This window comes from Artemia sp. Qi Xiang Cuo, chromosome 5 (assembly GCF_049724085.1).
Source record: "Artemia sp. Qi Xiang Cuo chromosome 5, ASM4972408v1, whole genome shotgun sequence".
Classification (NCBI taxonomy): Eukaryota; Metazoa; Arthropoda; class Branchiopoda; order Anostraca; family Artemiidae; genus Artemia; species Artemia sp. Qi Xiang Cuo.
This window is the reverse complement of record NC_142798.1, coordinates 35,049,358-35,073,182: the sequence shown is the minus strand read 5'-3', so window position 1 is coordinate 35,073,182 and position 23,825 is coordinate 35,049,358. Positions and strand designations below refer to the sequence as shown.

The following is a 23,825-nucleotide window of genomic DNA, read 5'->3' as shown; positions in this document are numbered from 1 at the left end:
CTACCGCAAATCAGCAATGATAACCCAAAACGAACAGAAATTACAATAAATAACCGAGTCAAATTCAAACGAGCAGAAATTAACATGAGTAGGGCTAAAAACCCCTATGACTTCACAAGGCCAGAACATAATTTGCACTTTACTGAAAAAAATATAAATGTTCTTACTTTTATAACCTTAATAAATCAAATAATATTAACATTTTGATTACTAAATATCAGTATATGTATATTAAACTGACAATCCACATTCATTTGTATTTTTTCAGTAAAGTGCAAATTATGTTCTGGCCTAAGGGTTTTGTTCCCAACTTATGTTAATTTCTGCTCGTTTTAGTTTGAATCGGTTATTTATTGTAATTTCTGTTCGTATTGGGTTTCATTTATTTATGCTTACTTTCTTCATAGGTTGGATACACTTACGCTATTTTGACTTGGTTAAATTTTAAGAGCAGAAGTAGCCCCCAAAGTTTGAACATAATACCCTCAGTCGTTCTTGGGATACTGTTGAGATGCCTTATTGGGAATTAGCATTAACACAGTGTATTTTGATTTAATCTTAAGGCAACTTTTAGTTTTTAAGCATAAAGGGAAATGAGAGGGTGGGCGTGGTAGGGGGATTAGTTGCCCTCCAATCACTTTCGACTATCAACAAGGTCATCAGCCCTTTCTATTTTCAATCGAATGAGCCCTTTTTGAAGTTCCTACGACAACTCCTTCGACAACTCCTTCGGTCTAAACAACAACGACAACAAAAAAAAAGTCATACATTATACCCACATCGATCTTCACTATAAAAATTTCAAGCCTTCCAATCACTTTCGACTACTCAAAAGGGCACTAGGCCTTTCGATTTCCAATCGAATGAGCCCTTTTTTGGTTTCTACGACAACGCTTTCTATAAACACGTTATATGCCCCCAGGGCATAAATTACAACCCTTACTCTAAGGGCTGTGAGGGAGGTTCTCATCCTCTATGACATAATTTCCAAAACTTTCAACAACGTTAAACAAAATGGCTATCTCAAACTTTCGATTGGATATGTATGGGAAAATGGTTAGTCGCACTCCCATCACTCAACTATTAAAAAAGGCAATAACCCTTTCAATTTCTAATCAGATCAGCGCCTTTGAAGTTTCCACGACAACACTTTTAATAAAGATTTTATATGCCCTTAGGGAAAAACTTACGACACTTGCTCTGAGGGCTGGGGAGGGGGGGGGGTTGTCATCCTCAAAGACCTAATTTCCAGATCTTTCAACTACGTTGAACAAAATGGCTATCTGAAAATTTTCATTGGATGTGTTTAGGGGAATGGTGCGCGTGAGAGGGTGGTTAGTTACCCTCCAATAACTTTCGACTATTAAAAAGGGCACTAGCCCTCTCAAATTCCCAATTGAATGAGCCCCTTTGGAAGTTTTTACGATAACAAACTATAAAAACGTTATATGCCCGCTGGGCATAACTTACCACCTTTGCCTTGAGGTCTTTGGTGAATTAGTCATTCTCAAGTACATAATTTCCAGAACTTACAACTGCGTTCAACAAAATGGTTATCTCAAAACTTTGATTGAATGTTTTTGGTGAAGTGGTGGGCGTGAGAGGGGGGGTCAATTACTCTCCAGTCACTTTCGACTATTAAAATGGGCAAGTTCAATTTCCAAACAAATGAGCCCTTTTCGAAATTTCTACAACAACTTTCTATATAAACCTTATATGCCCCCAGGGCATAAGTTACATCCCTGGCACAGAGGGCTCTGAGGGGGTTATCACCCTAAAAGATCTAATTTCCGGAAATTTCCAAAATTTCGATTGGATGTGTTTGGGGAAATGGTGGGCGTTAGAGGGGCGTTAGTTGCCCTTCAATCACTTTCGACTATTTAAAGGGCACTAGCCCTTTCAATTTCCAATTGAATGAGCCGTTTTTGATGTTTTTACAACATCCTTTCTATCAAAACCTTACATTCCCCCAGGGCAAAACTTACAACCCTTGCCCTGAGGGTTGTGGGGGGGGAGGGGTTGTCATCCTTAAATACCTTATTTCCAGAACTTTCAACTACGTTGAACAAAATGGCTATCTCTAAGCTTTGATTGAATGTGTTTGGCGAAGTGGTGGGCGTGGGAGGGGGGTTAATTACTCTCCACTCGCTTTCGACTATTAAAAAGGGCAATTTCAATTTCCAAACAAATGATCCCTTTTTGAAATTTTTACAACAACTTTCTATATAAACCTTATATGCCCCTAGGGCATAACTTAAAACCCTTGCACTGAGGGCTCTGAGGGGGTTATCACCCTAAAAGATCTAATTTCCAGAACTTTCCAAAATTTCGATTGGATGTGTTTGGGGAAATGGTGGGCGTGAGAGGGGGGTTAGTTGCCCTTCAATCAGTTTCTACTATTAAAAGGGCACTAGTCCCTTCAATTTCCAATTGAATGAGCCCTTTTTGATGTTTTTACAACATCACTTTCTATAAGAACCTTACATGCCCCCAGGCATAACTTACAACCCTTGCCCTGAGGGTTTTGTGGGGAGGGGTTGTCTTTCTTAAAGACTTAATTTCCAAAACTTTTAACTTTTTTGAATAAAATGGCGATCTAAAAATTTGGATTGGATGTGTTTGGGGAAAAGGTGGGCGTGAGAGGGGTGTTAGTTGCCCACAAATCACTCTCGACTATTAAGAAAGGCACTAGCCCTTTGATTTTCCAATCAAATGAGCCCTTTTTCAAGTTTCTACGACAAAGATTTCAATTAAAAACCTTATATGCCCCCAGGGTATAACTTATAACCCATGCCCTGAAGACTGTGGGGGGAGTGTCCTGCTCAAAGGTATAATTGTCTGAACTTTAAACTGCGTGGAACAAAATAGCTATCTCAAAATTTTGAATGGATGTATTTGGAGAAATGGTGGGCGTGGAAGGGGTGTTAGGTGCCTTCCAATCACTTTCGACTATTCAAAAGGAGTCCGCCACTTTCAATGTCCAATAGGTAAAGCCCTTGTTGAGATTTATGCGAGAATACGCTCCATAAAAACCTTATGTACCCTCTGGGGATAGCTAATAAACTTCGTCCTTAGGGCTATGGGGTAGTTCCCAGCTCAAAAAAATTATTCCTATCTGGAAATCAACTATGCTGAACAAAATGGCTATCTAAAAATTTTGATTGGATGCGTTTGGGGAAAAGGTGGGCGTGAGCGGGGGGGGGGGTAGTTGCCCTCAAATCACTTTCGACTATTAAAAAGGGCAGTAGACCTTTGAATTTCCAATCGAATGAGCACTTTTTGAAGTTTCTACGATAAAGGTTTCAGTAAAAACTTATATTTCCCCAGTGCATAACTTATAACCCTTGCTCTGAAGACTGTGGGGGGAGTGTCCTGCTCAAATTTATAATTTCCTGAACTTTAAACTGCGTGGAACAACATTGCTATATCAAAATTCTGATTGGATGTGTTTGGGGGAATGGTGGGCGTGGAAGTAGTGTTAGTTGCCTTCCAGTCACTTTCGACTATTAAAAAGGGCACTAGCCATTTCAATTTCCAGGGGGCATATCTTACAACCCTTGCCCTGAGGGCTTTTGGAAGGTTGTCATCCTCAAAGGCCTAGTTTCCAGAACTTAAAATTAGGTTGAACAAAATGGCTATCTCAAAATTTTGATTAAATATGTATGGGGAAAGATGGATTTGACAGGGGGATTAATTGCCTACAAATAACATTTGACAGTTTAAAAAAACACTGGACTTTTGGATTTCCAATCGAATTAGCCTTTTTTGAAGTTTCAACGACAACGCCTTCTATACAAACCTTATATGCTCCCAGGGTATAACTTACAACCCTTGCCCTGAAGGCTGGGGGGAAATTTCCTGCTCAAAACATAATTTCTATACTGAGATCAACTACACTAAACAAAACCGCTATCTCAAAATTTTGATGGGATATCTTTCGGGAGATGGTGGGCGTGGAAGGTACTTTACTTGCCCTTACGATTCCTTTTAACAGTTAAAAAGGTCACAGGCCATTTGAATTTCCGACTGAATGGGCCATTTTCAACGCTCCTACGACAACGTCTTCGATACGGAGTGCCCTGCTCTAAAGGAAAAAATAAGAAATAATACATTGTGCCAACATCGTTCTTATATGCCCTCAGGGCATAACTTAAAACCCTTGCCCTGAGGTTTGTGGGGAAGTGTCCTCTTCAACATATAAACATATTTTCTATCTGGAAATCGACTACGCTGAACAAAATGGCTATCTCAAATTTTGATTGGTTGTGTTTGGGGGAATGATGGACGTGGGGGGGGGGGCTAGTTGCCCTCCAATCACTTTCAACTATTAAAAAGGGCACTAGCCACTCCAATTACCAATCGAATGAGCCCTTTTTGAAGTTTCTACGACAACTCCTTCGATACGAAGTGCCCTGGTATGGAAAAAAAAAAAAAAAATACATTGTGCCAACATAGTTCTTTACTTAGGCAGCGCTGTTGCGCTGCCTATGATAATTACTTGTTTTGACTTTGTGGTATTTGGGTTTTGGGTTCATTCGTATTGATTCTACCTCCACTTAGGTATTTTGTGTTGTTACTCATCTAACTGTTTTGCAATCTGTTCACTTCGGCTATATAATATGTTTCTCGAACACTATATTGCGTTTCGTCTGAAGTTAAAACCAGATTCTAATCCAGTGCACCTTTTTTTCACATGTTCTAACCATTTGTAATTCATTTTAGCTTTTTCTTTCTTTGCTTTACTGAATTCTGGTTTCTTTGTGATTCAAGTTTTTTGTTTTGTATTGATTTCTGCCAATAGTCTTTCTAATTTTTATCCAATTTTTACTACGTATATTTACTTACGTATTACTATGTATTTTTGTCCAACAGGACTGAAATCGGATTTCTTCAAACCTAGGTTTTACCCTATCTACTTCTCCCCCCCCCCCGAGAAAGCATACCCCTCCCCCCAATAAAATAAAACTTTTTTCATCTGTTGTGTCAAAAGTATTATTCGAGTATGTACAGGGTATCGTGGGATTTTCTTATTTTTACTCTACTCTGTTTATTATAAATTATTTCTATTTGGAAAAAAAGTGTCTTCTTTTGTAGAAAATTCTTGAACCTTTAAGTTTATGTGATGAGGGCTGATAAAATGCCAATGAACAGATTTATAAGCTTTTACTTGGAGGAATAAAACCAGAAATCTCAGTTTTCGTTTTCTACAATCACTGTCCAAGAAATGACTCCTTTTGTTAGCGTATTTACAGTTCTCGTTAAGATTTCTTGAACTGTAGTGGGACAGAAATAGACAGTTTTTTTTTGGAATTTCGATCCTATTCAAAGTTTCAATTAGGATAATGAGGTTCTTTACTAACCATGAAGGCTGTTTGTCTTCATGTATTTATATGTATTTGCTTGCTATTAGTTTTCGTTTTTTGTGTACTTTTGTTTCTTGTGAAATGAATACCTCCATGCCTTAAAAATATACTTCATTTTACAATTTCTCCTTTTTTTTCAGGCGTGGGCAGCTTTTGTCCGCGAGGTTGACCCAGACATTCTTACTGGTTACAATATAAATAATTTTGATTTGCCATATCTCATAAATAGAGCAAAAACCCTCAAAGCTCAGAACTTCGATTATCTTGGTAGAATTAAAAATTCCAGGTAATGCTTTTTATGTTCAATGTTACTACTTTTATCTATTTAATATTAGTGTCAACTGAGATACTTCACACAGTTCTTGTACTCAAACTTAATATCTTTAGCTTTACTGTCATTTATACTTTTGGCTTATGAAAAGATTTTTCCTATCTTTGTTCTCTTCTTGTACATAATATTTCTGTTATGATTTCTGGTTGTTTTTACACATTTTTCTCTGTTCTGTTACGCCTTTCGTGGAAAAAATAGTATTGACATTTACTTTGGTTTTTAAGAACAATGATGTGGCTTTGAAGCTTTTTGAAGGAACAGTTCTTTATGCAGATTTATGAACAAAAGAATGTTTGCAAATTGCAGTTTGTACCCTTCATACTGGGGTTTCATTTTGGTATATAGTGTATAAAATTATGTATGGTAGCCATTAAAATGTTTTGATCGTTTTCCTGAATTAAATATACTTCTGAAATTATAACCGCTGGACAAAAATTTCCCAAAGAACTAAGATTTAATCGATAGAAATTTAGAGAAATGTTTGAAAAAGTTGAAAGAAATACAGAAGAAAGGTGTTTTTTTTTTCTGTTCGTTTATTTTTGGGTGTCAAATCACGAATGTTTGTAATCACCAATAATGAAACTAAATAAAGAAGATCTACTGTGGATGGCAATACGGGAAACTGGATCTAATTCCAGCTGCCACTAGGCAGGGTGACAGGCTTGTAAGCTGTTTTCAGAGGCAACGCTACAGAGTTGCCTGTATTAAAGGCCATACGGCTCCAATGTTTTATTATTTATTATTTATTTATTTTTTTCCAAAGGCACTTAATATGGAAGGGGTCGTCGCGTAAACTTCGGAGGGGGCTCATTCGATTGGAAATCGAGAGTTCTAATGCCCTTTTTAAGAGTCAAAAGTGATTGGAGGGTACTAGCCCCCCCCCCCTTACGCCCTTTTTTTCCAAATGTATCCGATAAATATTTTGAGATAGCCATTTTTTTAAAAATAGTTCAAAGATCATATAACAAAAACTCTGGTATCAACACTTACAGGCGTTGTAAGTTATGCTCTGGGGGCATGTATGGTTCTTATGAAAGGAATGCTCGTTTAGACTTCAGAGAGGGCTCATTTGATTAAAATTGAAAGTTCTAGTTCACTTTTTAAGAGTCAAAAGAGATCGGAGGGTAACCAGCCCCCCCCCCCCCCGCCCTTTTTTTCCAAACGTATCCGAAAAAAATTTTGAAATGGCCATTATGTTAAAAATAGTTGAAGGGTCAGATAACAAAAACTCCGGTGTCGACACGACCCCCCAGAGCCCGGGGGGCAGGTGTTGTAAGTTATGTCCTGGGGCCATATATGGTTCTTATGGAAGGGATGCTCGTATAAACTTCGAACATGGCTCATTTGATTGGAAATTGAAAGCTCTAGTTCAGTTTTAAGCGTCAATAGAGATCGGAGGACAATTAGCCCCTCCCTTCCACGACTTTTTTTTTCCTAAAACCTATCCTATAAGAACTTTGAGATAGCTATTTTTTTAAAAATAGAGCAAAGACAATATAAACTCCAGGGTCGACATAACCGTCCAGGGCCCGAGGGCAGGTGTTCTAAGTCATGCCCTGGGGGCATATATGGTTCTTATGGAAGGGATGCTCATGAAAACTTCAGAGAGGGCTCATTTGATTCGAAATTGAAAGTTCTACTTCAGGTTTTGAGAGTCAAGAGATTGGAGGGCAACTGGAGCTTCCCCCACGCCCCTTTCTCCCAAACCCATCCGCTACAAATTTTGAGATAGCCATTTCTTAAAAATAGTTCAAAAATTAGATAACAAAAACTCCATTGTCGACACAACCCCCCAGGGCCTGGGGGTAGCCGTTGTAAGTGTTGTCCTGGGGGTGTATATGGTTCTTATGAAAGGGATGCTCGTATAAACTTCAGAGAGGGCTCATTTAATTGGAAATTGAAAGTTCTAGTTCACTTTCTAAGAGGCAAAAGAGATCCACGGGCAACTAGCCCCCCCCCCCCCCTACGCACCCTTTTTTCCCCAAACCCATGCGATAAGAATTTTTGACGCAGTAGGTTTTAGACTTTTACAGTGAGAGAAGGAGGGAATACCCAAGCTCTTCTTTTTAGTGATTTTTGTTCGTTTCAAGCTTGATTTGCATATTTAATTTAAGTTTCACTCGTGTTAAGATTTATTTATTCATTTATATTAGTATCTATTGTATATTTGTTTGCATTGATTGCTTATTTAATTTCTGTTCGTTTCGGCTTTCATTTATACTTCATTATATATATTTTTTTTTTTTTTTAAGCTTTATTTGCATATTCAATTTAAGCATTACTCGCTTTAAGATTTATTTATTCATTTATATTATTGCTTGTTGTATGTTTTTTTGCTATGATTGTTTATTTAATTTCTGTTCGTTTTGGGTTTCATTTATTCTTTAATAGTAATTTCTGGTCGTTTTGAGTTTGAATTTTAACAGGTATTTGTATCTGCTCATCATAAGTTTAAAATGGCCTTTACTATTCTTTGAAAAACTTCTTTTTCGGAAAGTTTTTTTTTTAAATTAATCTGTAGAAAAGGCCCAGCAAACTATATAACGAACACATTGAACGTACCCTCTGTATTAGGCCAGAAAAAAGGGGTTTTTACCAAGGGGGCCTCGGAATATACAATTTTTACTCCTAAATTTAACTCTTTGCTGTAAAGCATTTCATTATTAGCTCTATCAGACTATTTAATAGGTCGCATATGTTGGATAATTAACTCAAGCTCGAATTAAGTTTTACCTTTTCATCGGTGAGTAGTTACCCTTATGCCTAAGAACCCCAGTTGCAGTTTACCCTTGTTTATAGGGTAATCGGGCTTAGATTTGTTTGTTAGTTATGTGTTTGGAGATTGATTATATTCCTGTGGTGGCGTAAACCTTTTTGTCTTCTATGTATTTATTTTGTTTTTTTTATAGATCAGTGATAAGGGAAGTGGTATTACAAAGCAAGCAAATGGGTCGACGTGAGAATAAAAACATTAATACTGAAGGGAGAGTTCAGTTCGATCTGTTTCTGGTATGTTCTGCAATTATTTATTTTAGAATAAATAGCATTATTTGTGATTGCGCTATTAAATTTTGGTAATTTTTGTTGTTTTCACTTTGTCTTATAAGCTCAGTTTCTTTTTTGTGTCAAAATTACCTCAGGTGTTTTGCCCTGTTTTTGTAGTTTTAAACTATTCCACCACTCTGTTAGAGATTTTATTAATCCAGCTTGATTAAATAAATTTTTCGATCGAAAATGCTTTTATCAGGCAGCATGCAATAAATTCTACTAACGAGAAAAACTCTGGTAATATATCGAGAAATACTCTGGTTAATATTCGTTTGAACCCTGGCGTTTGTTAAAAGAATTTCAGAGGCCCCGAATATTAATGTTTTAAAACACTTCAAAGCATTTCAATGCAGGGAAATCTCTTTGCGTTTTATGAAGTAGCAAATATTATAATTAAAAATAATTTTTAAACGTATCCATACATATTTATAAAGTTTATTGTCGGAAATATTGTGCAAACGCTAGGCATTCGAATTTTTGGCGTCTGGGGTTGATTCTATACATATATTTTTCTCTTTTTTTTTCTAATTTGCATTATTATTATTATTATTATTATTATGTAAAAAAATATTACCTGTTATAGAGATGCATGCGAAAAAAATCCAGGTTCACCTGATATGAGTTGTCTATATATTATTTTAGTGGTCTTGCTCTCATGTGAAAAAGTAGTTCAGTTAAGTGCAAAACTAGGTTTTTAGTAATTTGTAGTCTAAAAACCTCTCTTCACCCACCATGAAAATGGTGTAGTTAGAGGTATGGTCAAATTCTTCGATTGCAACAGCAGATTTCAAAATTATGTCATTTCTGCTTCTGGTTTAGAGGATGATGTTGATTAGGCCTAAGTATCTTTTAAAATCTGAGCTTGAAAAGTAGTTTAAACAATATATGACTACAAATATATCAACACCTATCGACATGTACAGCAAAAAACGTGGTCCTATACAAGTTTTTAAAAAAGATTGGATAGAGTTTCCAGTATAAATTAAATTGTATTGTAGACCAAAGAAAAATTGCTTGTGTGCGACAACCATACTAAGGAAGAGTTAAACCAACTAAAAGTTTTCAAGTATCATTTGAAAACCCCAAAGATGAAGTATAAAAGCACAGATGACAATCTGCTAAAAAATATATTAGTGGCTAAGGCGTTTTAATATATATCCTTCGAAGGAATTCTTTCCAAGTAGTTGAGAAATTCTCAATTTGATATGCTCACCCAACCCAGTCTCAGTTTCAGTAAAATGCTTGTATATTACTCAGAAATAGTAATATACACAGTATTTATTTGGCAATATATTACAACAATCATTATTTTGCAATCCCTCAGATAATCACGGTTTCGATAGGGGTAGGGGCAGTGTTCCTCCGAAATAATAGAAAATCCGAGTTTCGTACTAAAAGACGTGGAAGAAATGTAGAGCCAGGTTAATTTTATTTTTGTATTGGGATTTCAAATCGGGCAAACACAATTTTTTTTTTCTCGGGAAAAATGTCAAAAGAACTAGATCACAGTACAGGAATTTCAAATGACAAGAGTCAATGGATCATATTCTAGAATATCCAACTTTTGTTTTATGAATGCAACGTACCGTTGTAAAACACACGAAAACGCTTATAGTCTGAAACACTGTAAAAAAAAAAAAAAAAAAAAAAAAAAGATTTGGTAAGATTTGGTAAAAAGATTTGGTGGAGCTAATTGATTTCTCCCTATTGTCAAATCTTTCCATTAATAAAGCATTAAATACTGTCTGACAAAAAATTGTTTGCCAGGAATTCAGGGTTGGTCGTTCTGTAACTTTAAAATGTTACACTGTTTAGTGGTTCCCTATGATTTGGTAGAAAATTTATTTTCACTTGACCAACATAAATTCTTTAAAAACACACACCTAGTTGGCTTTTCTTTTATGCTGGTTGGAATCAGAAATAGTACTTTCTTTTTTTCTAAAGTTTCCAGGATTAGAAATGACTGTCATTTATAGGGGGTTCAAAGCTATACTGACGAATTCGTCATATTGCCTAAAATGCTTCTGATGGTAAATCTCGTGGCTCGGTCCAAATTTTTCTTATAAGTTATAGTACAAATTTTTTTGCAGAATCGACCACTGCTCTTGAGACCGAGAGTATGGGATCGACTCATCCATTCTGTTTTCCAATATCTTAGTTGATCCTGAAGGTATTTAGAGGTGATTCTAAACACTCTTGTACCATCTCTATGCTGCTTTCAAGAATGCTTGAAACTAAGGAATTAAATAAAATAACATAATATTTGTTGCTTAAGAAAACATACAATGCCTGCTAGAGTAATGACAAAAATAGAGAAAAGAAAATAGACACACACACAAATGAACAAAGAATCCTACAAAAAAGAGAAAAATAATTGAACTGTTCAATACTAGCAAGGCGGGAATAGTTTTGCATAGAGGACAAAGTCAGATTAAAACTTTGCGTGTCTTTTCAAGACTTCAGCTAAAGGGTTCGCAACTACATAACTAGAAATAGGATAGCTGTTTTTCCTCCAAAATTTGCTATATATATATTTTTTAGGGAGGGAAATCTGATGGTTCCAAAATGCTTAATTCTAGGCCTCGTTTATTCGTTTCTTTGATGTTTTTTTCTTCTCAAAATTGTTTGCTGTGAATCTATGGTCATTTTTTTTTTTTGGGGGGGGGAGGTGATTTTAATCCTCAACTCCCTTCTGTGTGGCGGTATTTTGCATTTGAACAAGTGTTGGCTTCAATTGTTGTATTTCAGATTCTTGTACGTGACTACAAGCTACGTTCCTATACATTGAATGCTGTAAGCTACCACTTCCTTCAAGAACAAAAAGAAGACGTACAACACTCAATCATTACAGATCTGCAGAATGGGAATGATCAAACCAGAAGAAGGTTACAGTCTTCTTTTTAGTCTTTTTTGAAATATCATTAAACGACTATTCCGAATTGATCAAACTAAATTTGGATCAAAGACTTTTGTAATACTAAGCCTCCTCTACAGCTTGTTTGTTTTCTATGTCCTATTCGTGGTTTTTTGCGTCTAGTTTAAATACTCGGAGAAGATCTGGTCAAATCTTGGGAATATTTAATATAGTAACAGAACATTGTTGCTGATGATCGACGAAGCTGTGAATAGCAACCAGAAAATAATGTTTGTCCGAGAGATCATGGAAACCTGTAGCTGAGCTAGAGTGGGGTGCGCTAAATAATTTCGATTTTGTAAATCAAATCATGTAGCCTAATATTAGTTATACTTATTAGTTACTAATAATTTAGTAATTATTAGTTAGTCACTTAATTAGTTACTAAGTTTGTTATTAATTTATTAGTTACTATATTAGTAACAATCATTCAAAAGTCCATCAATTACTAAATTTTTTTTTTGAAATATACTTTTTATGTCCAGATTTGATTCTCTCTGTTCTTTTGCAACTGTTAAAATCAGACCAAATATGGTGGACTTTTTTTTTATTTAACTTCGCAAGCTATTCATGAAAACTTGTTAATGAATTAAAAAATGATAAATTAAAAAAATACTTGAAATTTCGGGAAGTTTACAAACTATAGTAAACAACTAGCTCCTTAAGACCGAAACTGCCATCTAAAAAAAAACAAAAAAAAAAAAACAGTAATTCGAAGAAATCGACATTGAAAGTTTGAGTGCTCCAACACAGGCAGGGCCTAAGTGCTTAGGTGCCATGGCTCTTCATAGTAATTAAATAAAAAAAAAACAAGTTTTTTAAACTGAAAGTAAGAAGCAACATTAAAACTTAAAACGAACAGAAATTATTCCGTATATGAAAGGGGCTGTCCCCTCCTCAACGCCTCGCTCTTTACGCTAATGTTTTTATTGTTTTAAAAAATAAAGTTGCGAGACAGAGTCAAACTCTAGCGTAAAGAGCGAGGCGTTGAGGAGGGGACAGCCCCTTCCATACACGGAATAATTTCTGTTCCTTTTAAGTTTTAATGTCGCTCCTTACTTTCAGTTTAAAAAACTTGTTTTTTTTTATTTAATTTCTGATCGTTTTTTAGTTAATGGAGCTTTTATTTTGGCTCACCGTCATTGAATAAGTAAACAAAATTTGCATAAAAATTTTACTTTTCTTTTGCTAAATGGATGTCTCTAAATTTGGTTATGACGTAATTTACAAATTAACTTGCGTAACTAACTTCTATATTTGTATATTTTTCTTCTGGCAAAAAAATACAACGTTGCAGATTTTTGCAGATATGAGCTTGAAAACTATGTAATAAAGTTTTCTGATACGCTGAATCTGACGATGTTATTTTCATCAATATTCTTACATTTGTAAGGAATGTTTCCCCCCTTGTAGAAAGATCGGGTCAATTTTCTCAGGGTCGTGGCTTTTGATGAGCACTGATAAACTTAATAAAATATACTTATCTAGATTCAGAATTTTGAGCACATTTTTTATATTTATTTACTGACATCAAAATTCCGTTTTTAAAAGTTTCGATTACTACTCAGCCGTATCGCTTGTTTTTTTTATTGTTTTTTTTTATTACGTATATGTTATTACGTATATGAGGGGGTTCTCCCCTTAGTCAATACCACGCATTTTACGTTAAAAGTTAAAAAAATTTTGATACACAAACCCCTTAATCACAATGGCCGTTTAATTAGAATATATAGCTCTTTTGAAAGCTCTAAAAAAAACTGTAGCGTAACGAGGGAGGTTTTGACTTGGGGAAGAACCCCCTCATATAAGTTATAATTTCTTTTCGTTTTAACTTCTAATGTTCCTTCTTACTTTCAGTTGAAAAAATTTGTTTTTTTTTTTATTTAATTTATGATCGTTTTTTAAATAATGCTTAGAAATCCGGCGCCCCCTTCATAGAAATTTCCCTTACCCCAAAGAAACATCCTCTACGGAAAGATTCTCTAGAGTAACCCCCTCCTCTAGCCTCCCCCCTCCAGAAAAAAATCCTTCCTGAAAATGTCTGTATACTTCCCAATAACCAATAAATAATGCTGGTAAGTCCGACGCCCCCTTCATGGCAATATCCCTTCCCCCATGAAAACTTCCTTCATGGGCAGATACTTCAACATAACCAAAGACCCCCCCCCCCCCACTACCAGAAAAAAACCCTCCTGAAAACTTATGTATACTTCCCAATAACCAATACTACATGTTAACATTGGGTAAAGTTCATTACTTTTAGCCCTCCCCCTGGGGACTTCGGGGGATTAAGTCATCCTCAAAGACATATTTATTATATTTGTCGACCATCCTGAACAAAATGACTATCTCAAAATGTTGATCGGGTAACTTTGGGAAAAAATAAGCGTGGGAGGGGACCTAGTTACCCTCAATTTTTTTTTGGTCACTTAAAAAGGGCACTAGAACTTTTAATTTTCGTTCCAATGAGTCCTCTCATGATATTGTAGGACCACTGGGTCGATACGATCACCCCTGGGGAAAAAAAACAATAAACACGCATCCATGATCTTTCTTCTGGCAAAAAATGCAAAATTCCACATTTTTGTAGGTAGGTGCTTGAAAACTCAACAGTTGGGTTCTCTGATATGCTGAATATGATGGTGTTATTTTCATAGAGGGTCTATAACTTTTAAGGGGTCTTTCCCCCTTTTTTTGAAAATCAGCCAAATTTTCTCAGGCGCGTAACTTCTGATGGGTAGGACTAAACTTGATGAGTTACATATTTGAAATCAACATTGAAATCTGATTCTTTTGATGTATCTATTTGTATGAAAAACCCGTTTTCTAGAGTTTTGGTTACCATTGAGCCGGGTCACCCCTTATTTACAGTTCGTTACCACAAACTGTTTGATACAATAGTCATACGGAACAAAATGAGTGTACCTCTTTCAAATTACTTCAGGCTTAAACATTTGTCGTCTGGTTATGCTATAAGGCTGCTGATGGCTTTGAATCAGCTAGACAGAGACAGTTGTCCACTAAGAATAATATTTCTGTTTTTTTCTTTTTGGAAGAAAAATGAATTAGTTCAAAATCAGGCATGGTGTGTCCAGATGAACCCATGGCAATGACACAGTAGATCACAATCTTGATAAAAGTAAAAGTGGAGTATTGGCTGGAAAAACCAATTTGGTGATAAACAATCTTTAGAGTTAAAAAATTCTGACAATGGTAGATTCTATGCAAAAAAAAGTAAGACTACTTACAGTTTTTTTGTGGACCCGAGCCACATGCACAGCAGTTTTGTTCTAATGAAAGTAAAGAGCAACATTAAAACTCGAAAATGAACAAAATTATCCTGTACATAATAGAGTCTACCGTTGCCCTCATCCCCTCTCCCATTACGCTTAAGTATTCTCTCAAATCTTCATTTCTATTAAACCCTCTGGAACAAGTCCTCTAAGAAAAGAGCAGTATGAATTTTTTGTTTTTACGGCGCTTCCAGAATCAAAGGGATAATTTTCAGATGAAATATTTTGAAAGACTTTCAGTCATTAATTCGTATACATATTGTTCTCTGAAATGTGTTTAATAAACACACCAGTCAAGTTTTAGTGGAAAGATGGGAGATTTTGGTTTGTAGCAGCCCTCCTTGCACACAGAATAATTTTATTTCGGATACTGCTGTTTATTGTCATTTGGAAAAATCTGTTTTTGTTTTATGTTAGTTGAATGATGCTACTACCTAAAGCCTTATAATTATGATCAATATCATAAAAAAAAGAAGAAAAAACAAGTATCCTTGGAATCTGAATTTTACAACAAAATGAGACATTGAGGTGGAGCCGGGATTAGAACTGGAATTGAGAAAAACTTTGGCTTCGTCCTATCGTTAATTAAAAAAATATCTGTGAAAATGTAGTTTGAGTGCGTGCATATATCTCTAATGTTTTTCATAATAATGCAGAAGAGGCGTCTGCTGTTGTTAACACGTTCTTGATTTCATCTTCTTTTTTTTGTATGTGCAGGTTAGCAGTTTATTGCTTGAAAGACGCATATCTTCCACTGAGACTTCTTGAGAAGCTGATGTGCGTTATCAATTATATGGAAATGGCTCGTGTTACCGGGGTTCCTCTTTCTTATCTTCAGACTCGAGGGCAACAAGTTAAAGTTGTTTCTCAACTCCTTAGAAAGGTATGCTTTCTTTTTCCTTGTATTTTTAAAAGCTTGAATTATGCTAAATTATGTAAACAAAATATATAAATGGTTTTGGATAAGATGAGCTACGAAATGGCTACATGTCGATCTGTATTTCCGTAGTCAGAAAAAGTCATATTAAAAAACAACAACAAATAAATAAATAAAAAAAACACATAAGCTTTTCAGAGAACGAATTGATCAATTTGTAAAGCAAACACTTATTTTAATATGGAAATATATGCGCTTGTATTCACTGGTAAATTAAAATGCTAGGGCCTCTTTGATTATTTGATCTTTAATAATGGCGATGAATGGCTTTGTTAAAACGCTGATTACAAGAAAGGTAGATTTGTCGAAATACGTTTTTTTTCTTTTTTTTACGCTATGCTTGGCAGTATGAACTTCGCGTATTTTTTGGCCTTTACGTATCAATTTAATGAATGTGTATATGAAGAATTTTTCCAAAAAATAAACCCTCGCAAATAAAAAAACTAACAAGGTTACCTTGTCAGTGGTAACTGAAACTGTAAGCCGTTTCTTTATCTGTCTTAATCTTGCTGCTGGACCGAGCGTGTTCCGCCTAATTTGGCATCTGAAATTCAGATGATACTTGGGAATTTGGTTAACCATCAACTTCCCCTGGATCATGGCAGTATAAAACTTATGGATTCAATAGAATTTTGTTCACATTCAAAGTATTGGAAAAACGTCAAAGTAAAATTAGTGAAACATCTAAGTAAGTTTCAAATTACCCATCAAAATTATAAGCTGACTGAATTTTGCACAATTTTTGAAAAAGGGGAAACAAATTCGAAGTTGGGTGTGACCTGATTAAAATTACTCCATACAGCTTAAAAATATGTGTAAAGGTTTCAACTCTTTATCTACAACAAAAAAAAGTTCTTTATGTTTCCAGAGAAAGATTGTTACGCATGGGTTTTGTTTCTGTGTTTTGTATCAAACGAGGGAACCTAGAATTTAGAAAGCGGGCTAGTTCTTACGGAAATAATAAAAATCTACTGCTCAGTTTTAGATTTTACTAAACTGACTTTAACGTAGATAATTTTTTGAACTTTTATTTAACTGACTTTAAATTTGGCTGCTTAGTTTTACTCTCAGTTCTAAAAACCTTACTGTCGTGCGGTGGTATATTTCTCTATAATCATACATAACGTTCATTCAAAATGTACGGCTACTTTTGACAGTTGTTTGTAAGATTCATTTGATCGAGTTCATTAATTTTAGTCTTCATTATTTATATTCAGTATTTTACAGTTTAGCCCAAACTATTATGTGGGAGGTCAGTGGAATCTTACCTGGGGGGAGGAGGTAGCTGTGGTATCAAAAAGTGTATTTTTCAGGTCTCAGTTTCCATGACACTCTGCTTGGTTTTCTTTTTGGGATTTCGTCAAAGATCTATCGGATCAATATGTGGGTGGTATTGTGGGGCTAATTTAACCGTTAACCTCTCTTGATTAGAAGATTAAGTTTGGACAGAGCATACAATATGTTTGCCGAAAAGTCGACAGCTTTTCGTTGACACCATGTTATTGTTGACACCTTTTGAGGGTTGAAAAAAAAAAACCTTCATTTACTTAATTGCACACATGTATGGGAGTATCATCTGCAAGCTAGATTTTTCAAAGGACCACCCGTTCCCCTGAAATTTGTTTCAAAGGTGCACTTTATCCTGTGGCTACTATTGATGGTTGCAGAAAATGGAGAGAATACTCGTTCAAACGATGTAACATAATCATAGTGCTATTTCGGGTCAAACCGTTATGTTCATGACCGTTAGTTAAAAAGTGATCCTTGTTGCAACCATAGTTGCCCCAGAGTCCTAGCAATAATCAAACCAGATATTTTCTTTAATATGGGATCGTCCTGTTTTTTGCTGAAGTTGGACTTTTCATCCCAACCCATGGCAAATCATAGGGTTTAGTTGGCCAAGCGCACTTTCAACTTTAGCAAAAAGGACCGGAGTTGGAGAGGGACGAGAGTTCCTCCCCCCCTCCTTTGCCTTTCAACCGAAATGGATAGATAAAGGAGGTATCGTAGTCGATCTGCTTCTGGGTGACTATTTTAAGGTGTTCGATTTAATACGCCACATCACAGTTTTGCAGAATCTGAAACGCATGGGCACTAAAAAGGCCATTCTACTACTGATAGCGGACTTTCTGAAGCAATGATATCAGTGCGTCTGTGTACTTTTTCCTGAGTGGGTAAAGATAACTTGTGGTGCTTTACAAAGCATAAACTTGCTGCGCTCTTGTTTTTAGCCGTCATTAACTATGTTTTATGTGACACCATTGACGAAAGAACTGAAATTTGTGGATGATTTGTCAGCCCTTCTGAAAGACAGTATCATTGAGATGTCTCACGTATTCCCCCCAGTTCGATACTGACCTAAAAGACAAATTCAAAGATCAGTGCAGTTAAAATGGGCTTCAGATTAATGTTAATAAGACCGAAGTGATGCGCTTCAATCCTCTGAAAAGAGAAGTTGCTTGCCCTGACCCCTGGTACCCTACCACTTCGACTGCAGTTGTCCTAGGTTGAATGCTCAGTAACGGTTTTTCATATGGCCCGCACGTTGCGAACTTTGTAAGAAAGGGCAACTACGTGCCGCGTTCCTTAACCACATTGGGTCGATTCAGGTTTCCTATAAAGCAACTGATCCTCACGTACACACGTTATGTACGCTCTTTGCTTGAATATGCATGCCCAGTTTGGGGATCACAAGTGCATACGATCGGCTACCTCAATGACCAAACTGAAACAGTACAAAAAAGAACCTTAAAGACCATCCTCAGAACCAAGTATGTCACTTGGGAATCAGTCCTTGCAGCTCTATAAATGTCAATCTTTAAAGAACCCAATTTGTATCTGATGTGTAAGATTGGACACTCCGTGTTTTTGAGTATTAAACACCGTTCCCTACTACCCCTCGCCGCTGCAGTCAACCGAAACACACGCAACAAGAACAAGCTTAAACCAGTACAATGCAGAACTAATCGTCTCAGTAATTCATTCCTTCCATTTTTTACTAGTTTGATAAATCGTACTTAGTGCTTAGTATGTTGCATAAGGCAACTAAATTAGTTGCAGCACTAGTCGTAACTACGATGGCTACTTTTGTTAAACGATATTTCTTGATAATTTACTTTATTGAATAAAGAAACCCAAATGAGTATTTCCAGTTTCGAAAATTGTGATAGAAATGTGAAATTTTAACGAGCGAGATTCGCTCGCTCACAGATCTGACGTAGCATATGAAGTTTGGATGCCATGTAAGGCGGCGAAGGAGCCTGATCCTGCTGAAAGTACAGTGACTAACTAGAACGAATGAATGGGGACCTGAAAGGAGGGATGGCAGCCCCACTTTATTAATTGAAAACTGTAGATGTCTATTCGCTAATCACATATTAAAGAGAAATATGAGTTAGGTTTGAAAGAACATTCGTGTCTAAGTTTATTTCGTCTGACATGTCGCCTTTCTAATTAGTTTCTAGGCTGATCTTCCCTTTTTTTATTTGCTAAATGCGCCTCTCAAAATGCGTTCAATGGATTAAGACTCATTGGAAATCTCAGTTTTTAGGATATTACTATAATCTCGTTAAAATCTATTTCTCACATCACGTGTTGTAGTTGCCCCCTTAGGGGCAGCCTAGTATAGAACAAGTCCTGGCATATAGAAACCGAAATATTTTAAAACGTGTTTTGAAAAAAAATAACTGTCAAGTGAGGAAGAATTGGCATTTGAACTTGATTTAGGAATTGTAACTGTTATTTCGACTAATATTAATGATAAAATTTTATTTTAAACTCGAGTTGTCTTATTAAGAAATCATGTGTCTAATCTAGTCAAGCTCTATTTGGAATTATATTAACTTAAACTACAGCCAGCTCTGCTTTGGTTAACTTCCTTTTTTCAAAAAAATACAGTTTATAAGAAATGATGAGGGATAAGTTAAAATTATGGTGTGGTAATTAAACGGGCTTTTAGAAGTTCAATAGTCAGTTTTCTCATAACTTTTCGCATATATTATTCATTTTCATGTTTGACGACAGAGTAATAACTGAAAGCGCCAAGATTGTAAAAAAATCAACAACAAAAACCAAACCATCAGTGAAACTATAAACAAACAAGTAGCACAGAGGTTTTAGGGGGGAGGGTGGCAGTCCCCTTGTATTTGGGATGATTGTATGTTTGTTGCAAGTTGTAACATTGCCCTTGAATTTTCTTGGGAGACGCTGTTTTATATATATATATATATATATATATATATATATATATATATATATATATATATATATATATATATATATATATATATTATATATATATATATATATATATATATATATATATATATATATATATATATATATATATATATATATATATATATATATATATATATATATATATATATATATATATATATATATATATATATATATATATATATATATATATATATATATATATATATATATATATATATATATATATATATATATATATATATATATATATATATATATATATATATATATATATATATATATATATATATATATATATATATATATATATATATATACTTGCTATGGCGCCAAATTGAGTTTACATATAGCAAACAATAATTGTGTTATATCCATAGCGGATATAGAAACAATATTTTGCTTAGGTTTTCGGTTAGGCCTACTGGTTATTCATTAATTAATTTTTTTTTTTGCTCTCGTTGAAGATATCAGAAATCTAATGGTTACTAAAAAAAAAATGAAATTTCGGGCTACTGCGCTTTCCTTTTCCAGGGTTGTGTTCAGACGCAGAGAAAAATAACATTAAAGCTAACACAGAGTAAAATAATCTTTCGGAATTTCTTATTAAAAATTACGAGATTTTTTTTGGGGGGGGGGGTTGAACAAATCCAACCAGATTCCTTCCTTTTTATACGGTTTTCATCCCTTTTTGGGCGCTCATTTTTTCTTTTATTCTGGAAAAAAGTGTGATTTTGGCAGAAACAATTTCACCATCAAATAATACTGAAGCTTAAATACTTCATTTTTTAATTAAAGGCCAAAGAACAAGATCTTTTGATGCCAGTCTACCAATCCCAAACAGGCGAAGAATTTGAAGGAGCGACCGTTATTGAACCGCTGAAAGGGTTTTATTCCATTCCGATTGCCACTCTTGATTTCAGCTCACTATATCCTAGTATAATGATGGCACATAACCTTTGCTATACTACTCTTCTCAATCAGGGAACTATGGACAAGTAAGTTCATATTTTACCTATATATTTTCAGAATGATAGGCAGCAAAATATAAACCGCGTTTTCAGTGGACCTTCAACATTCTACATTAGTTTCTTTTATATGTCTGAACATTTCATTTTGTTCTTGTTTTAAGTGAGCGATCCAGAAGCTAATTTGACTAAGATTAAAAAAAAACGAAAAAAACGGGGAAAATTTATAAATGCGGAGTCGTCGGATATGAAATATCTCCGGAAATGATTAATGTTTCCATTTAGCTTTATTTTGAAATACTTCAGAATAAAAAAGGACAAAGATCTTCCTGAGCGATTGCTGGCACATAGGGCGTCGGATCGACCTTTCAGTTGCTAGATCTGTTTCTCAGGGACAAGGAATAACCTTGTCGACCGACCTTGCTGCGGCGGGAATCGAACCCTGGGCCCCGTAGCGCCAAGTAGAGCATCAATCCACTGTGCTACAACAAGGTTTTTTAGCACGTGGCATTATAAAAAATAATTATTTCTTTTAAATTATTAAGAAATTTATTTGGTCTTTGTGGCTTTTCCTTTTTTACATCTGTTCTTAGTTTTAGGAAATATGATTTTAAATTTAGAAGATTAAATATGTCAATAAAGCAATTTGACGTTAGGACATCTATAAAGCTCTCACTCAAATCAGGTCTTTGGTACCCGTGTCGGTGCTCTCTTGGATCTAAAATAGGGGCAGTAGTTCACTGATTTTGCAACTTCAAAAGCGTCTTAACCGGTATAGCAGCCTCTGGTAACCTACTATTGGGGGTGTAAGGTACGGGGGTCACCACTTATTGGTGCAAAAATGGCGCAAAAATGTTGCTATGCCACTTACTCGAGGGGGAGAACCCCTTGTCGGCCCAAATGTTAGTGTGATTCCCGCGCTTACCCCTACGGTTCCGTATCCATTGGGTATGTCAGTGCCCGATTTACAATATACCCTGCCTTAGGGTACGATAACGTGATCGAATGGTCCCAGGGGCCACTTTAAGGCCAAGGGTTACCGGTAATATTTCTAAATATCTCTTTGGACTCTACCTAGGCTAAAAAGTCAAATATTATATAGTATAAAAAATCTTACTGTATTCAGTCAGGCTACAGAAGGAACTATAAACCACATTTCCAATTTTCCCCCAGTCCGCTCACCGCGTGCCTGCGGTGTGTGGTGGGGGATTTTTCCAGCCAATCCAAGGGCTTACTTAATACTCGTAAATCTTCCCAACTGCGCAATTGATGCCTCGTGGCTTGTTTCACAACCTACACAATTAAAGAAGGAAAGAAAATGGCGTGACCAAGTTAAAGGAAAATTAATAATTATTACTAGGGGGAAAGAGAATAATTAAGGGACCAAAAGAAAAGAATCTGGGAAGGGCATTTATCTGAAACAAACTAGGACCAATGGTGCTAACACCTACCGTAAGTAATTTCGGCTTCATAAGATTTCGGTTCTGGAAATTTTAAATTGGGTCGTAACAGTGACACCAATTCACGAGAATCTGGGGACGATTATTTTTTCATCTCTTTTAGTGAAGACACAAAAAAGGTATGTTCCTAAATCTTGGATGGGTGCTTTTTATTTAATTTTTTTTATCAAGATAAAAAAGAATACATTTTTCAAATTTAAGGGCCAGTTGTGAGCTCGACCCCCTGATTGGTGTGATTATTTCAAGGGGTTGCTCTGGAAAGATTTTCCTGCAATTGGTCTCGGTTAAAGCAACCAAGGACATTTATTAGAAGAGTATAAATGTTTAATTCTTATAACCTTAAGTTTTGGGTCTTAGTATATCAACAAACATTTGTTTCTTGTTTACTTCCATCCACATTATTTGAATAATGTTTTCCCAGGACGGTTTTTACAAATACTGATCCCATCGATACCCAACGAATGTAGTAGTACGTTGTCTACAGTGCTTTATTGATTTTCCTGAGTACCGGAATTAGCGACCAGCATCCCTGATCTTGGATAGTTTCAATTTTCTTGGGCACCAAAATTAGCAAGCTACTGTCCTGACGTTGAATTCATAGATGCAGTGAAAAACCGACTTTAGTTTTACTGCACACATAAGAATGGTTAAAATATGGACTTTGTCAAATTAGCTGAAGCTTAACTTATTTGCATGGTTTTGATCAGTTTTTGAATAAACTGAAGTTTGTGTATGAACTGAATGAACAAACTAAAGTTTGTTCAAGTCATGGTGTTTTTAGTGAATGAAAAAATGTGTTGGGTTTTTCGTTTCCTATATAGACTTATTAGTATCCAATAAATTTTAGTGTAGAAAAATGACCATTTTTTGGTCTTACTACTGTTTTTCCTCTATTTTCTCATTGCAATAAATATTTCTTTTTTGTTGTCAATTTACATTTTGCACTGGATTAGTGAGGCATACGTCTACCAAGAGTTCAATCAGTTCCTTGGGAGTTGGAAAAATATACTCGGAGTTAAAGCTGAAACTGGTAGTCTATAATTAAATCGCAAATAGATATGTTGGTAGTTTGCTAACAGGTAACATAAATGAAACTAAAATATACACAAACAGGTAATATAATTGAAACTAAGGTAATTACATGTCATACTGTAAGTTTCACAGGTTTTTAAAAGTTTAATATACTGTATTTTTCTTTATATAATGAATTTCTTATATAAGATTTTCAGGTTTAAAGTTGAGATTGACGAATGCCGCTGGTCACTTTAGTAT

The 23,825-nt window shown here is 35.3% G+C and overlaps 1 protein-coding gene across 4 annotated transcripts in view; it reads left to right on the top strand.

The window, feature by feature from the left end:
* PolD1 (DNA polymerase delta 1, catalytic subunit) overlaps positions 1 to 23,825 on the top strand; it is a 122,337-nt gene that overhangs the window by 59,231 nt on the left and 39,281 nt on the right. For all 4 annotated transcript variants that reach the window (XM_089089521.1, XM_089089524.1, XM_089089523.1 and 1 more), the window contains exons 9-13: positions 5,504 to 5,649; positions 8,604 to 8,703; positions 11,491 to 11,627; positions 15,667 to 15,832; positions 20,924 to 21,123. In XM_089089521.1, the coding sequence (XP_088945647.1) occupies positions 5,504 to 5,649; positions 8,604 to 8,703; positions 11,491 to 11,627; positions 15,667 to 15,832; positions 20,924 to 21,123 (749 nt within the window). The remainder of the gene's footprint in view (positions 1 to 5,503; positions 5,650 to 8,603; positions 8,704 to 11,490; positions 11,628 to 15,666; positions 15,833 to 20,923; positions 21,124 to 23,825) is intronic.